The sequence below is a fragment of the Haplochromis burtoni genome, unplaced genomic scaffold (genome assembly GCF_018398535.1).
Source record: "Haplochromis burtoni strain Fernald_Lab_line unplaced genomic scaffold, NCSU_Asbu1 Contig_16, whole genome shotgun sequence".
NCBI classification, from domain to species: Eukaryota; Metazoa; Chordata; class Actinopteri; order Cichliformes; family Cichlidae; genus Haplochromis; species Haplochromis burtoni.
Genome location: NW_024582377.1, coordinates 3739891 through 3754426, shown reverse-complemented (window position 1 = coordinate 3754426; position 14536 = coordinate 3739891). Strand labels below are relative to the sequence as shown.

Below are 14536 nucleotides of genomic sequence, written 5' to 3'. Positions count from 1 at the left end.
ATTACGTCATACCTCCTCTTCCGCGTTGCTTCCTGTTTTGAATGAACACCTGAAAATAGTTGCTAGTAGCTAGCTGCCAAATTAATGCTCACGACTGAGTGTGTTTTCTTAGACATTTTAACCCACTGTAGCTGTATCGATAGCATTAACATCCCCCTACCCATGAGCCTCTGCATGTGTCGATATGGACAGTCGATGTTATTGTTGTGCATCCAAGTTTAGCCTCTTCAAGAAGGAGGTGAGTATTTCACGGCTAATGCTAACCACATAGACATACATAGAGGTACATTTTGAATAAAGTGATCTATTTAATGTTCGTCATAGCTGGGCTGTAAGAACTGCGGCCGCTCCTTCTGCTCCAGCTGCTTGACTTTCAGTGCTGTGGTGCCTCGCTGTGGCAACACCCAGCAGAAGGTCTGTAAACAGTGCCATGGTAATCTGACCAGGTAACGCTCAAACCCTGCAAGGAAGAAAAAAACCCTAAAAGTAGTTTTGTTTGGGCTTTGGAGCTTCTCTCTCATTTTAATTTCTTTCTTTTTAGTGGGCCATCTTCAACCAGTGCTGGCAGATGGTCTCCTCCAGAAAACTATAAAAAGTCAGTGTATACGATCAAATAAGGGAATAACTTAAACTTTGGCAGCACAGCGGTTTCATAACATCTAAAGTACACGTGTCTTCCATTAGACGGGTCGCTGCACTTGAGGCCAAACAGCAAGGACAGCCAACACAGCCTGTGAGGACCAGCAAAGCAGGACATCCACCAACCAGCGGCCTGAGCAAAGAAGATCAGGCAATTGCTGAAAGGCTTCAAAAGCTCAAGGAGGACACAGCACCTAGTAATAAGATTTTTAGCAGCTCTCATTTTTATTTAATCCAGCAAGTGTAGTAATATTATAATATTTTCCAAAACAAGGTAAGGAGTAAGCTTTTTGCCTTCTCTTCAGGGTCTGTCCCCTCTGACAAAGAGCTCGAGTCCCGACTTGCTGCTCTGAAAGCTCCCAGCAAGCCAGTACCTTCTGCACAGGAGATGGAGGACCGTCTGGCCACTCTGCAGGGTCTCCCTCCACCATCTCAAGCTCCTCGACCTGTGAGCTGAATCTCTTCCTGCTTGTTTGTAACATCTTAGGCCTTACAGTACAGCTCAGTAGCTCAATAGCTTCAAATATTTATTTAGAGGGAACTCAATACTAAACAGTGTCCCTTAACTCCAAGTATATATGCTTGTCTATTCATGTCTGTAGGTGCATCAGCCTCCAGAAAACCGGACCCAGACTGAACAAGCCAATGATTTGATAAGTCAGATGACAGAGGAAGTTGCAATTGACAACCAACAATCAAATCCTGAATGCAGTAAGATATTGCGTTTCTCCCTGATTTCACCTGCCTTAAACCAATAAGTAATGAGTCAGTCATAACATTCATTCTTATATTGTAAAATTAATAAACAGGTACTGAACAACACTGTTATTAAATCTGAAGGTGTAGATGGCCGTATGAATGATCTCAATAAAGGTGAGGCAGGTACATTGGATGAGAATTTGGAAGAGAACCAGGATGCAGCCAAGCAGCTGGAGGCTGAGAAAGCCCATCTGCTCGAGGAAGCTATGGAGGAGCTGAGGAAAGAAAGTCACTCTCAGGATCAGATCCTGCACATGGCAAAGAGGCTGGCACAGCTGAAGGGGCAGGACCCGGACAAAGGTGAGTTATTCGAGCACCATTCACCTCACCTTATCTGTTATCCACGCACTAGTGTGTCATAAAATATGATAAGGACGTGCGTTGTAAATGCAGTTTCCATGACAGAAGTCCTAGCATGCTAGTGTATCATGCCCCATTTTCATTGTGATTCATTTATAGTTACTATGGAGGACTTCCAGCAACCTGACAGTGAAGAGGAGACTGAAGAAGAAGCTGTTATGAGAGTGTTAAAACAGGTGTGGCAAAAATAACCATGAGATGATAATGAACTATAAATAATTTGTTTCTGCGTACATCTTACACCCCTAAAGGTGCAAGTGAACTAATTCAGACCAGTGTGCCTAGCCACAAGGGGCTGCTATTTTGCCAGTTTAATCACTTCTTATTTTTTCTTGTATGCTTTCAGCTCTCAGAAGAAGCTACACTAGATGAAGCCAGTGGCTACAACATACCTTTAGAACAGAGTGGGCCAAGGAATAGGGAAAATAAAAAATCGTCCAAGAAACCGGTACAAAACCACGCTTGAATTATTTATTTATTTTAAAGCTACGTGAGTGCATAAAATTTAAATCCCGATCTGATTTTATTTTAAAGGCTCCGCCTCCGGCACCTAAGAGCAGGAACCTACCTGCTGCCGATGCACATCAGCCGTCAGACAGTGACGAAGAAGAGCTTCCGTGGTGCTGCATCTGTAACCAAGATGCCAGCCTTCGATGTCACACCTGTGATGGAGATCTGTACTGCAACCGCTGCTTCAGGTAGTATGAAATGCATTAATTATAGAAAGAAAGAAAAAAAAGCCTAACTTTAGACTCATGATAGACTTTTGCATGGAAGCCTTGACTGCACACAAAAAAACAAGATCTCTGTGATTTGGAATGCATACCATGACCCAGATAAATTGCAGGCAAGCTGCTGCCCTACTGTTAAGCAGCATGAATATAAAGTATTTAGTCTGATGAATTATCAATCCATGCTTCATTATGTCCCCAGGGAAGGCCATGATAAATATGATAGGAAGGAGCATCGCACCACTAACTACACTGCGCCAAAGAAGAAGAGGGAGACATGATAGTGAAGCTAAGCTGCAGGTGATTGGTAGAGTTAGGCCAGCCATCACACTTAGACTTGTTCATTAGCCTTAAGTGACTTACTATTGTTAGAAAACAGTCTCTCTAATCATCTAAAACAAGCCACAAACCATCAGAACTCCTCAACATATTTTATTCAGTAAATGCTAAGGCTGAACTAATTGAATGAAGCATAATAAGAAACCACTGGTAATATTTCTTGCAAAGCACGGGTTAGATAAGGACCATAAACACAATGTAAATGCATTATAATATGTATAATATCTTAAATATAGTTTATTTTTTGTGGAATGTATAAAAATAGACGTATGTAATATTTGTGAAGGTATTGCAGCAAACCTGCACGGCCGCTTCACATAGGAATCCCAAAAATTCATATGGTTGATCTGAATAAGAAGTATTGGGTTTATTTTTATTGTGACTTGTCCTACTTCCTAATAGCAACAAAGGCTTATTTAAAGTGCTCTTTTGCACTTGTCATCATATGATGATTTCCAAGTTTTTATAACCCATACAGAAAGCAGACACGTCGTGAGCTCATCTGGGATGATGTACACTCCCAGACTGCTGTCAGCTCTGCACCGAAGAAGCACAGAGGAGTCAGTATAAAAGGATTACTAAGGGCTTTGTTTTCTTTTGGCAGTCACTGCAGTCGCTCTTGTAATCTGTGTTCGGCTGTGTGTGTAATTTCGTTATAAATAAAGGATAAGTGTTAGCAACTATGTCACGTCGTTGAGAGCATGCAGCATACCTTAGTCTTAATTTAAACATTAAAGCCTTATTTTTCTTCCCTTTTAGATCCAACGTATTATTACTTGATAAAAATATCTCAGTCTGTCAGGCCTTGTAAGGAGTGCAGTTCTTATATTATACATGCCTTTGTCAGAGAAGTTGAGGAGAACCATATAAATTTCTATAGTGGAGACCTCACCCGAAAGACCCTCTGTGTTTGACAGAAGGCCAGAGTGCAGGCTCATCAGCGTGCATTACTGTCTGGCTGAGGAGAAACCATAATTACACTCTTCTCTTGGGGTTTGCTCCATTAAGGTTCATATGGAAAGTGTTACTGTGCCTTTTCTGGCCGTGTCATACACATACCCCAGACGGGAAATGGACGAGGATAATGGATGCATCCTTAATGGAACATCTTGTTGCTGATCTCCGTGTGTTTACACCTCCTCTTGACATGTCAAAGTTTCCTTTGTTTCCATCAATCTGTTGAAAATGCCTGAAAACACTACTTTATGTTTTGGGAATAAAATGCTGACTGCCGTTCTGTAGGAAAGTTGTCTGTAGACTGTAGGGCAAAATCATTATCTGTGTTTCTGAGCAGTTATGAGCTCAGGGTAGTTTAACTGGTACTGTAAACCAATTAGTGTAATGTACACGCCACTATTTATTTGAATGAGTGGAAATGATAATACCTGATGAAGCATATTGGTGTATCACTTTGTTAAAAATCAGATGTGAGCATTGTCTTGAAAATGTTGAAATGTTTTTATTTTCTTTTTTTACATTTTGACAACACTGTTATCTGAACAAAAATATTTATGTACATAAATAAGCAACTAAAAATGTACAGTCATACACAAGAAACAGTCCGTCTGAGTAATAGTCAGTACAGCTTGTATCACGTGTACGTTATTGGTATGGTATTGGGAAACAAAATGTTGAAGCAGTCTATAAATGAATTTGAAATAACATTAAAAAAAAATCAATTCAAAGCCCCACAGCTCTGGTGTTACATTGATGATGACCCAGCAGGAGGAGGCAGGGGGCAGGAATATAGTCCCTCTGATCCACACCTACAGGCATCCAAATGGTTAATGCGTGGGGGGACGGGAAGATGAGCGGCTCCACATTGTCTCCATTCTTAATTTGACCTACAATTATTTCTTCAGTGGACCTGACATTTTACGTAGACCCTTTATCCTGTAGAGCAGCCCGTTGATAAAATCCTGTGGAGAAGATGGGGAAATTTTATTTAATTTTTTATGTAACTTTAAAACAATAATAAGTAGACTTATTATTTCAGTCCTCTTTTCTAAGTTTTTGTCTCACCTCTTTTGGCTTCCCGCATTCTTGCAACAACTCCTAGTGAACAAACAGAAAGAGGTATACACTTTTCCATTGTTTTTTCTTTGAATACATTGCACAACAGGATTTCATTATGAGTCAGTTTCTTCTTAAGGACAACCAAATACAAATATGTACATTAGTGCTGTCAGCGAGGGGCTTCACTGCCGTGCTGCCCTCACATGGGGCGATCCGGAGATTTGCCGCGTTAATGCTGTTATGGCGCTAACGTCATTTTAACGAGATTAACGCTGACAGCACTAATATACATATGTAATTTAGGGGAACTAGTTGCAGATACACTCAACAATAATAAATGACTGACAAGTCATTAACAAGCAATTGGGATGTTTAATCAGATCAGTATTTAGGCTATTCTACAGAATCCTACCTCCAGCCGGGTTCTTTGCCCCTCATCCGACAGCTCCAGGAGCTCGTCTATGTCGATTTCTAACTCTGGGATCTCTTCTTCCTGTGAGAGTGGAGAGGAATAAAAGTTAAAGACCATATTCATTGAGACTTGTGTTTCTGCATGCCTCACAAACTCCTACAAATTGGATTGTATAATGTGGGCTTCTTGGCTTTTTATCCCTCCTCATCTTTCCAGCCAACTAAGCGTAGTCATTCAGACAGAAGACTAAGGCTTACGTTTTCAGTTCAATTCCATTTTAGTTATATAGCACCAAATAACAATGAAAATCGCATCAAGGCACTTTAGAGAGAAAACCAATCAGATATTCCAACCCGATGAGCAAGCACTTGGTGACAGTGGGAAAGAAAAACTCCCTTTTTACAGGAAGAAACCTCTGGCAGAACCAGGCTCAGGGATGGGCAGCCATCTGACGACTGGTTGGGGGTGAGGGGAGGAACATGGGACAAATTTATTAGTTATGTTGGTGTGGGTTTACTGTGGAGGATAAAAAATTGATTGACTTGATGGGAAAAGCTGCAGTGGGCTGATGGATGAAGACAGAAAGGCTGTATGAGGATTCAGGATTCAGATTTTATGGATGGTTCAGCCAGCTGGCATTCCCAGCTCCGCCACTTTTTTTTTACATATTAATCTCTGATGCACGTCACATCTTTTTAATACTGCACACCTGGAAAACAAAAAACAACACAAACCCACGAGCGCTCCCAACTGCAATGTAACGACCTATAGATTGCATCATTTTTAAAGATTAGCAGCAATTATATCTGAAGACTGTAAAACATAGCACTCTCCACTCTCAAGGCCAAATATAGCAAAGCAATCACTTCATGTAACAAGCTCTGAACACCTTTCAGGGAGAATGAGGAGTGCTCACTGGAGGAACTCGAAGATATCTGGAGTCAGCAGGTGCATGCTCATATTTGACGAGTGTGGTCTCTTTTTTTTATTAGGAGGAATATTTTCTAGTTTGGGAGCTTTCATGACATGAAAGGACGGGGCTCACACAGCTTTCTAGATGTGGAGAGAGAGCTAATCAATGCGGAAGTGCTGAGTGGCAGAATAGATGGGCCCCCGTGCCTGCCTCTAATTGATACACACTGCCAATTTGGACCCTGTGTAATTCTGCTGATGTCTGCAGGATAAATGCAGTGCCGAAGGTTTTTTTTTATTATTATTATATCTAAGCTGTGCATTTATGGACTTTGCTTTACCAACTGTACTGCGGTTGGTCTTTTTGTACTTGACCTGGTTCAAAAGTGCTGATAGTGTAATCCTGAAAAACTTCAACAAAGCATCTTAATGACTAAAAGAAAAAAAAGCAGTGAATACATTTATTATTATACTTGTATTTATTAAAATGGTTTGGGGTTTGGGGTTTTGTAGAATTGTGTTCAGTATGCATTCCAAACAGTGCTAAGATTACCTATGACATGACTGAAGAGGTTTAATTTTCACCATTTGGAGCCATTCAGTGGCTCTACTATAATTGTATGAGAATCCGGTTGTTCAGTGATGACGCGCGGAATCCTACTTCTGGGTCTAAAGTAGTCTGCGTTTAATATGGCTTTTGTGTTGTTAACATGTTTAATGTTTTGTATTTTCTTCTATTTGATCTCAAAAAGCTCCTAAAACAGTCAGTGATCATTGTTGACCTCCCTCGTCTTTTATTACTGCTAATCATTTATTTAAGCTCAGTTTTTAAAACCTTAGGATGTAGCTACAGCCCAGCCCATGCAGCAGTACATGAATGACTAACCTCGTATTGTGGATGATTATCTCAGTTGTTCTCCTGGCTGAAGTTTGGTCCTTTTACAGCATCCTGCCATGCGATTACATTTGTTCCTGACCACCGAGAACACTCACGTTAAATTTTATCCAGTGGAAAAAAAGTTAGCTTGTTTATATTATGCTAACATAGCTGTGTCGCTAGCGGTCACGTAGCACATCATTATATACCAGCTAGCCCAACTTCAGTAACCCTACAAACGTCACTGCTGTTTAGTTTTCTGTCTTCATTTATGCTGGAAGTGATAACAGAGCTGTACGTTTGAATTTGTTTCCAAAACCCCGCAGTCAGGACATGCTATATTGTATTTAGATAGAAGCTAGCGAGCTAACTCCCTGCTAACTTCTAACTCCGTTAAATGTCATAAATTCTGTTTTCATGGATGCCTGGATGTTAAACTCGATTGTTACACCTGGTAGAGCAGAACGCTGATCATTTTATTAAAGATGAAAGACTTTAGACAGTTTTTCAACTCTCAGTAATGCCATAGTGATCGTTTGATATATGGACCTGCAGCGGAGTTTAGGCCCAGACACGGCTAGTGACGTCAGACTGAACAGCCGGATAGAAATGTGTATAAGTATACTTCATGTCCAGTGAAAAGGAAACCTGGAGCTCTCATGTACTTATACTGCTCTTAAACTTCCTCAGTCTGCCTCTGAAAGTGAGGCAATGCAGAGCACTGCTGAATATCAATGAGCGACGGCTTCCCCTTGCTGGGAGGAACACATGCGTTTATCACGAAGACTCACAATCTGATCCTCATTCTAACTTCCCAGTATTTCTCGCCGGGATTTACCTTCATTGTGAGAGGGAAAGGGCCTTTTAATGAGGCCTCTGGGTGGAAACCATCTCAGCAGCACTTTTTGAAGTTAAAAAGCAATATACTAAAGCTAAAACCGATGTTGGCACTAATGCTGAAATTCATGAATATCAAAGTGGCTCTCAGAGGACTGAAGCTTCAGATGGTAGTAGTGCAAATATGTTGCGAAGATAAGACGACTTCCACCGGAATTTTACAATTTTTAAATTTCACCATTATTGGGAGTTGACCTAAAACTCTCTCAGCAAGCACTCCTGAGCTGCAGTGATGGGAAACTGTCCACATATAGAACAGTAGCTACTATGTGCAGAGTGTTTGCCATTAGCTTTGCCTTAGGATGTGATATTCTCACTGCTTAAATCAAGAGAGGGTGTCTGAGCCAATAAAATTGTTGTGTAATATGTTGACATTTGATATCCCAAGGGAATAATGACTTTGGTGACCTTTGACCTGTTAACTGAGCAATCAATATCACTCCTTGACATTTATTAAGTACCAGACAGGAAATTCAAGCTATGTCTGATTTTTTATTCAGCTTCAATTTGGATATTTACTGATATTAAGAAGAGCATTACCACTTTTGCATAGCTCTAATAATCAGCTGGTGAATAATAAGCAAACTAAACTTTGCTTATTGCTGTGACCACTGAACACTTAGATTTGATGATGCTGTATTATTCTTTGCTAAGCAGCAGCAGGGATTAGACAGGAAGGGTTTGCTATTTTCACTAACACTTCACTATTGTGGGCATGAGCAGCTAACAACACGACAGCTTTTTCTTTTTTTTCTTTTTTTATTATTATAACAGGTTTAGTTGAACTTCCTGTAATTTCATAACACAGTCAGTAACACGGTTCACTAGCCTTTCCTTATAACAAGATATTAACAAACATTAACATCAAACGCTCATCATGGTGTTTGTTATTACACAGGAAGCCATGCCCAGGAAAACGTGTCTTGTTTCGAGAAGATGCCGGCACATGTTAACTTATCATCCCCTTCCCTTTTCCTGCCAGAAGCACGAGCTGTCCACATCTCAAAATATTCATTAACTTCAGCAAGTGAGTCACGGCAGAGTTGCAAGAGAAAAAAGGGAGCCTTATCCTGTTGTCTAATTACATACAAATCTGAGCAATTTTTTAAACAAGAATCAGCTGAACTTCATAGGATTCATCCCAGTCTGCATAAAGTCTCAAACAAATTACTGTCTCTCGGTGGAAATTTCTGCAGTCTGCACATTTAAAAAAACAAGTTTTCACTAACGAAGACTGACACTCAGTGGGGAAAATAGAAGTGTCTGTCTAAATCGAAGCATGCAGACTGAGAGGTTGCGTTGCCTATTTTAGAATTCTTTACTTAGTATATAGTTTGTATAGTATAGTTTGAAAGGTGTGAATTCTGCAAACGGAAGCCGCCACACCAGGCTGAGGCAGTGCTTTCTATGAATTAGAGATGTGTCTAAATAATTCAGGCGGTGACACAGGGGACTGACGGTAAATGCTTCCACGTGGAAGACTCAGACAACCAACAAAGGAACCTTCCCCCGAGCCCATGCAAAATTCATTACACTGGCCTGTGCACGTGGACAAGAGCAAATAATCCCACATGAGGACCTGATGCAAATATTCAGGCTATCCAAACTGGAAAGTTGAGTCTTAATTTCCATATGTAAAGAATGTAGGTTTGTCTTAAGGAAATTGTAAAGACAAGGTACTTGAAGTCAGTGGTAGCAGGTATTATTGTAAACCCATCAAAGAAATGCATTGTGTTATTGCTCTGTTGTCAGTTATACCGAGAATCCGTCCATCCTGCGGCAGGGCGAACATCTGCTATCTGTGCTGTACATGTGCTGCACAATTACACTTATGTTTGATCACGTTAGAACCAGAACGAAAAAGCAGAAGTACTAAAATAATTGTATGTTTCTGGGACAAGATCAAAAGAGTAGACAAAGACAAGACTTTGGATCTGTTTTTGTCTATGTGTCCCAGTTTCAACTAATGTGATTTATTCTGCCCTCAGCATCGCAAGCATATTAACATATATTACCAAGAGGCTCACAAAACAAGTATCCTGAGGAGGAAAACACTTAAGATAACCTTTATAAGATAAGATAACCTTTATTAGTCCCACACGTGGGAAATTTGTACCCTGAGTTGTGACTCAAATGGTTTAACTTTAAGGCAGCCAGGCTTAACCCTGGTTTAGATAAAGACGTCATCTAATCATGTTCAGATTTTCTCCACAGAACTTCCCTGTCCGCAGGCAGCCATAGATCTGCCCACCTGCTCGTGCTCTGCAGTGTTTCTATATTCAATTCAATTACAATTCAATTTTTTTTATGTAGCACCAAATCACAACAGCAGTCACTTTAAGGGGCTTTATATTGTAAGGTAAAGGTAACGACCACCTTTGAGCTAATGAGGAAGAAATCTCCAGCGAAACCAGACTCAGAAAGACACAGCCAGGACAGGACAAAATGTGTATAAACACAAATAAAGAGTGAAGAAGAAACACTCACAGTGTAACTAACAGAGGATTCAGGGTCATCAGATTCAGCCCTAACTATTATGCATTGCTTTATGCAACATGAAAAGGGTTTATTGATCATGTAAAGGGATGCCAGGCAGAGAGGTGGCTCTAGACCATCTTAAAGTGAGGAGAGCCTCCGTGTGGTTTGAGAGAAACGAGAAACACTTTGTCTCTGAGTTCTCCGGCACGAAACTGAGGCTGCGTTGTCATCTGATCCACGTCGTCACTGGAAAGCTCGCCCTCCTTTAACAGGCACCCTTAATTCCAACGTGCCACACCGCCTCGTGTAGGCGACGAGACATCTGTTGCCATGGTTTCCCCTTAGTGAACGCCAAGCAAATCAATATGGAGCCTCTGACATAATTGGATTGCATCCCACCGTGCAGGAGGGAAGATATGAAGGATGTTGTTGTTGGTAGAGTCCTCGCTGTATTAAAACGAAGCCGTCTTCAGAGCATGGAATAAATTCGCTATGGAAGTAATAGTAATGCTTTTCCATGATGTAACTCTTTAACCATCACATGTCCTGTGGTAATACAGACTGCATATCTTTTGTTTTTTCCAATGCCTGCTGCATGTTAATTTCTATATCGAAACCATCATCGTTAATCATTTCCTTATATGTGAGCAATCAAACTATGTACTGTATTTTCGATTACATAGTTACTGAGTGACTGGGTGAATCTGTCACAAGACACGCAGACGTTGGATTGTGACATAATTGTTTTGGTGCACTGACTCACTGTTACTGTTGCTTGCCTCACTGTACAACTTTGTTATGTGCAAGGACATCATCTAAACGCCTCGTATCTTAATGTAGCCACATGGCGACCACGTATGCTTAAAGAGACCGAGGTGTGTAATTGTGGTCGTGCTTACTAGTCACGTCCCCTCTCTGCAAAATCATTCGATCTCTTAGTGCAGAAGACCACACAGCTGGCACCTCAGTCATTTTGATGACATGCAAGGGTTTCTGTACCAGAAAGAACAGCCGTGAAACACAGCTACTTTCCTACCACCCACTCCCCTATGAGGTTCTTGTCGTTTCTATTACAAGCACCCTTTTTGAGCGGCTCGGTGCCTCTCCCCTTACTTGCTCCCCTCTCCTCCTCTTTGGCCACCCCCGGCACAGCGTGCTTCTGAGTGAGTGTCTGTGTGAGCCAGCCCCGTCCTACCTCACAGTCAAACAGCAGGTGCAGCTGCCCGTCGATCCACTCCTCGATATCCAGCCTCTTCTGCAGGTCCTTGCGGTTGTATTTGACTGTCAGCTTGCCAAGTTTGCGGTGCGCCGGCTCCTCTGCTTTGTCTGTTGCCTGGAACATCACCCTGGACTGGGTGCTAGGGTCTGATGCCATGGCTGCCACGGCCTCAGGAGATCCGTGGAAACGCACCGAGCTGGAACACAGACAGACCTACAGGCACGCTGGACTTGCAGGCTCTGAATCCCCTGCTCTGTCTCTGCTTTTCTTTTAGTGATACGCTGCTCCCACACGTATCTCCTGTGTTTCCTGTTATCTTTGTGGAGTGCTCGTGCTCTCCCTTCTCCTTAGCACTGCCTCTGGCTCCCTGCTTGTCCTCACCCCCGACCCCCCTTCTCTCTCTCTCTCTCTCTCTCTCTCTCTCTCTCTCTCTCTCTCTGTCCCTCTCTAAAGCTCACTGTCTTGCTCTCCTTCTCTCCTCCTCTTGCAACACCCACTGGCTGCACTATCAGTAGAATGGTAATGAGATATGGCTCCGAGCTTGCCTCTGCATGTGTGTATGTGCACACACTTTACAGGGTGTGTGTTTGCATTTTGCTCTCTTTGTCTGTCTTATATCAGGAAGGGGTGGGTGGGGAAAGGTGGTTGGGGGGAGGCAGTGGGCATAGGTCAATTACAGCAATAAAAAGAGGAGAATGGGTGAAAGGGCAACTGCCTTCAATCAAGTTAGGATAATAACTCTGGGTGAAAATATTCCAGCATATCCTTTTGCACTTTTGATCTTTCCCCTCTGATCATTGCACGTCTTGCCAATCCTGTCATTACTGGCACACCACTCATGTTCTTCTTTATTGTTTCCCCCCTCAGTAAAAGTACCTTAAGTATTTATAAGTTGACAGACTCAAATGGGTTTGCCATCCTTGATGCTTCTTAAGTTCACAAACACTTCTAACTATAGCTGGGCCCCCCCCCAACCTGACAGGTGATCCAGGGTTCCTCTAGTATGGTAGCTGCTTAGTCCTTTATAATGGGTATTATCAGGTGTGCATTTAATAAGCCTTGAAGTCCAATTGGCATCCTCAGTTACGCACAGGTAAATAATGGATGACGCAGCGGCAGCAGCAGTGTTTATGACTCTTTAGAAGTCAAACGACAAAAGTCTGAAAGCATCAGTGTGTCCAAAGTCAAACAGCAGCACTCCACCCCACAGGTCAAAAAAATTCATAGTAGTGGACACCTATGCCAGATTATTACAGCTGAGACAAGAGAGGCAACAGGCTGCAGAGTTTCCACAGATCGTATTACAATATGAATAATGGGGTTCAGCTTTTTTGGCTTTTGGCAGGGACTATCCATCAGGCATGCCTGCAAGTGTTCACCCACTGATGCACCGTCTGTTACAAACACTGAATTATTGAGTGCCTCGAGCAGCTCACCTTTCCAAGCAAACAAATTCATCCATCCCATTTTATGGCTACTTGGTTCTGCTCTATTGGGTTGTCTAAAAAAAAGGCTAGGCCTTCTCACCTCAGGCCTATCAGGGTGACTCATTGTAGGTGACAGAAAAAGAAAGCAGGGCCAATAAATAAGCTTGACCTCAGCTCGTGTGACCCGTAGGGCTGAAGATGGGTCCTTTTAGGCAGCAGAGTACACAGATAACCCCACTAACTTTGTTTTCTACAAGATAGTAATTTTCTGAGTGTTTTTGTCTTTCAACATTTCTAAACCAAATTATTTACATTGCATAATTTGATTATCAACTTCCTGTTGCTCCACACCTGGTTCATGCGTTGCTTCCTGACTGGTCACATATTTTAATGAGTCACCAGCCTGAATCAGCTCAGTATTACTATGACAAAGAGAACTGGGGCTGCAGTGAATTTAAAAGATGGGTCCTTTTGTTTTGTTTTTTCATATTAGGGCTAGACGCATGTTTTGGTTTGTTTGTTTATTTTTTTACAGTAATTTTAGAAATAAATAATAAACTGCTCACGCAAGCCAGCTTGTTCAGCATTTGGTGGGGCCATACTGCCATCTTCTGGATTAAAGCTCATGAACATTTTAAGTCCGTGACAGTATAAAAAAAATAGGGTAAGTAATTAGACACTGAAAGAGGAGCTTCACAGCCACAGAGACTGTTCAGCTTTTTCCATTTTGGAAGAATTCCTAATTTGCATCTATGGTAAAGACATCAGTTTCAAAAAAACAAAACAAAAAGGCTTGGAAATTGTGGTCAGCAGCTCACGTTTGATGTGCATTAGTGCAATATGTGAGGAGAAACAGAAGAGCAATCCTCCCCCTAGGTTGTCAGCAAAAACCTTTCAGTGACATTTACATAAAGGGAGATATTGTGTTGCAGTGCACAAACCCTATTACAATGATAAATGCACGTCTGTGGTACAAAAGCCACAGGCACTAGTCTAGAGATGCAGTGGGAAACGATATTAGATGAGTCATTCCTCTCCATATTCTCACAACTGAGTGATTCATGTGTGGTGTAGATAGGGCATGCTATCATCGTGTTACTTCTACTTGTCTCCGCAGAGTGCACGGTCACTTCACTTTACAAAGTTCTTCCGATCACTTAAATCATGCGATTAAACGTTTCTATCCTGATGGCAGTGGTTTCTTCAGAGGTGGCAGTTCCCCCCATCAGGCAGAGGAGGTCACTAAATGGTTTTCATGAGTGTGAAAATGACACTCAAATGCTGTGACAGCTGCTATGCTCACCAGATCTCAACACAACGAGGTCTCCACAACTTTTCATAACTATCAAGAAAAAAAAATTAGGGTGATCTATCTATAGATAGATAGATAGATAGATAGATAGATAGATAGATAGATAGATAGATAGATAGATAGATAGATAGATAGATAGATAGATAGATAGATAGATA

The 14536-nt window shown here is 41.6% G+C and overlaps 2 protein-coding genes across 5 annotated transcripts in view; one reads left to right on the top strand and one right to left on the bottom strand.

Annotated features, from left to right (window-relative positions):
* The first annotated feature begins 17 nt into the window (after positions 1 to 17).
* zfyve19 (zinc finger, FYVE domain containing 19) overlaps positions 18 to 14536 on the top strand; it is a 15184-nt gene continuing 665 nt past the window's right edge. The window contains exons 1-12 of one of the 4 annotated variants that reach the window (XM_005916946.2): positions 18 to 238; positions 325 to 446; positions 542 to 595; positions 685 to 836; positions 945 to 1087; positions 1242 to 1350; positions 1480 to 1698; positions 1858 to 1934; positions 2105 to 2206; positions 2293 to 2456; positions 2692 to 2789; positions 3307 to 3430. In XM_005916946.2, coding sequence (XP_005917008.1) covers positions 185 to 238; positions 325 to 446; positions 542 to 595; positions 685 to 836; positions 945 to 1087; positions 1242 to 1350; positions 1480 to 1698; positions 1858 to 1934; positions 2105 to 2206; positions 2293 to 2456; positions 2692 to 2770 — 1275 coding nt within the window. In that variant the 5' untranslated portion in view covers positions 18 to 184 and the 3' untranslated portion in view covers positions 2771 to 2789; positions 3307 to 3430. Of the gene's footprint in view, positions 239 to 324; positions 447 to 541; positions 596 to 684; positions 837 to 944; positions 1088 to 1241; positions 1351 to 1479; positions 1699 to 1857; positions 1935 to 2104; positions 2207 to 2292; positions 2457 to 2691; positions 4514 to 14536 lie in introns of those variants that run through there. The other 3 variants (XM_042218272.1, XM_042218270.1, XM_042218271.1) reach the window with 3 other exon arrangements.
* Positions 4569 to 12050, bottom strand: ppp1r14d (protein phosphatase 1 regulatory inhibitor subunit 14D). The gene is made up of 4 exons (XM_005916947.3): positions 11616 to 12050; positions 5257 to 5337; positions 4851 to 4883; positions 4569 to 4747 (listed from the first exon to the last, which is right to left on the bottom strand). The coding sequence occupies exons 1-4, from the start codon at positions 11793 to 11795 to the stop codon at positions 4679 to 4681; spliced, it is 363 nt and encodes a 120-aa protein (XP_005917009.1). The 5' UTR covers positions 11796 to 12050; the 3' UTR covers positions 4569 to 4678.

Coding starts and splice junctions, on each gene's coding strand:
- ppp1r14d (XM_005916947.3), bottom strand. CDS start 11,795: ATGGCATCAGACCCTAGCACCCAGTCCAGGGTGATGTTCCAGGCAACA. Junction 5,338..11,615: donor ACCTGCTGTTTGACTGTGAG/GTAGGACGGGGC, acceptor CCACTCTCACAG/GAAGAAGAGATCCCAGAGTT. Junction 4,884..5,256: donor GGCAAAGAACCCGGCTGGAG/GTAGGATTCTGT, acceptor TTTGTTCACTAG/GAGTTGTTGCAAGAATGCGG.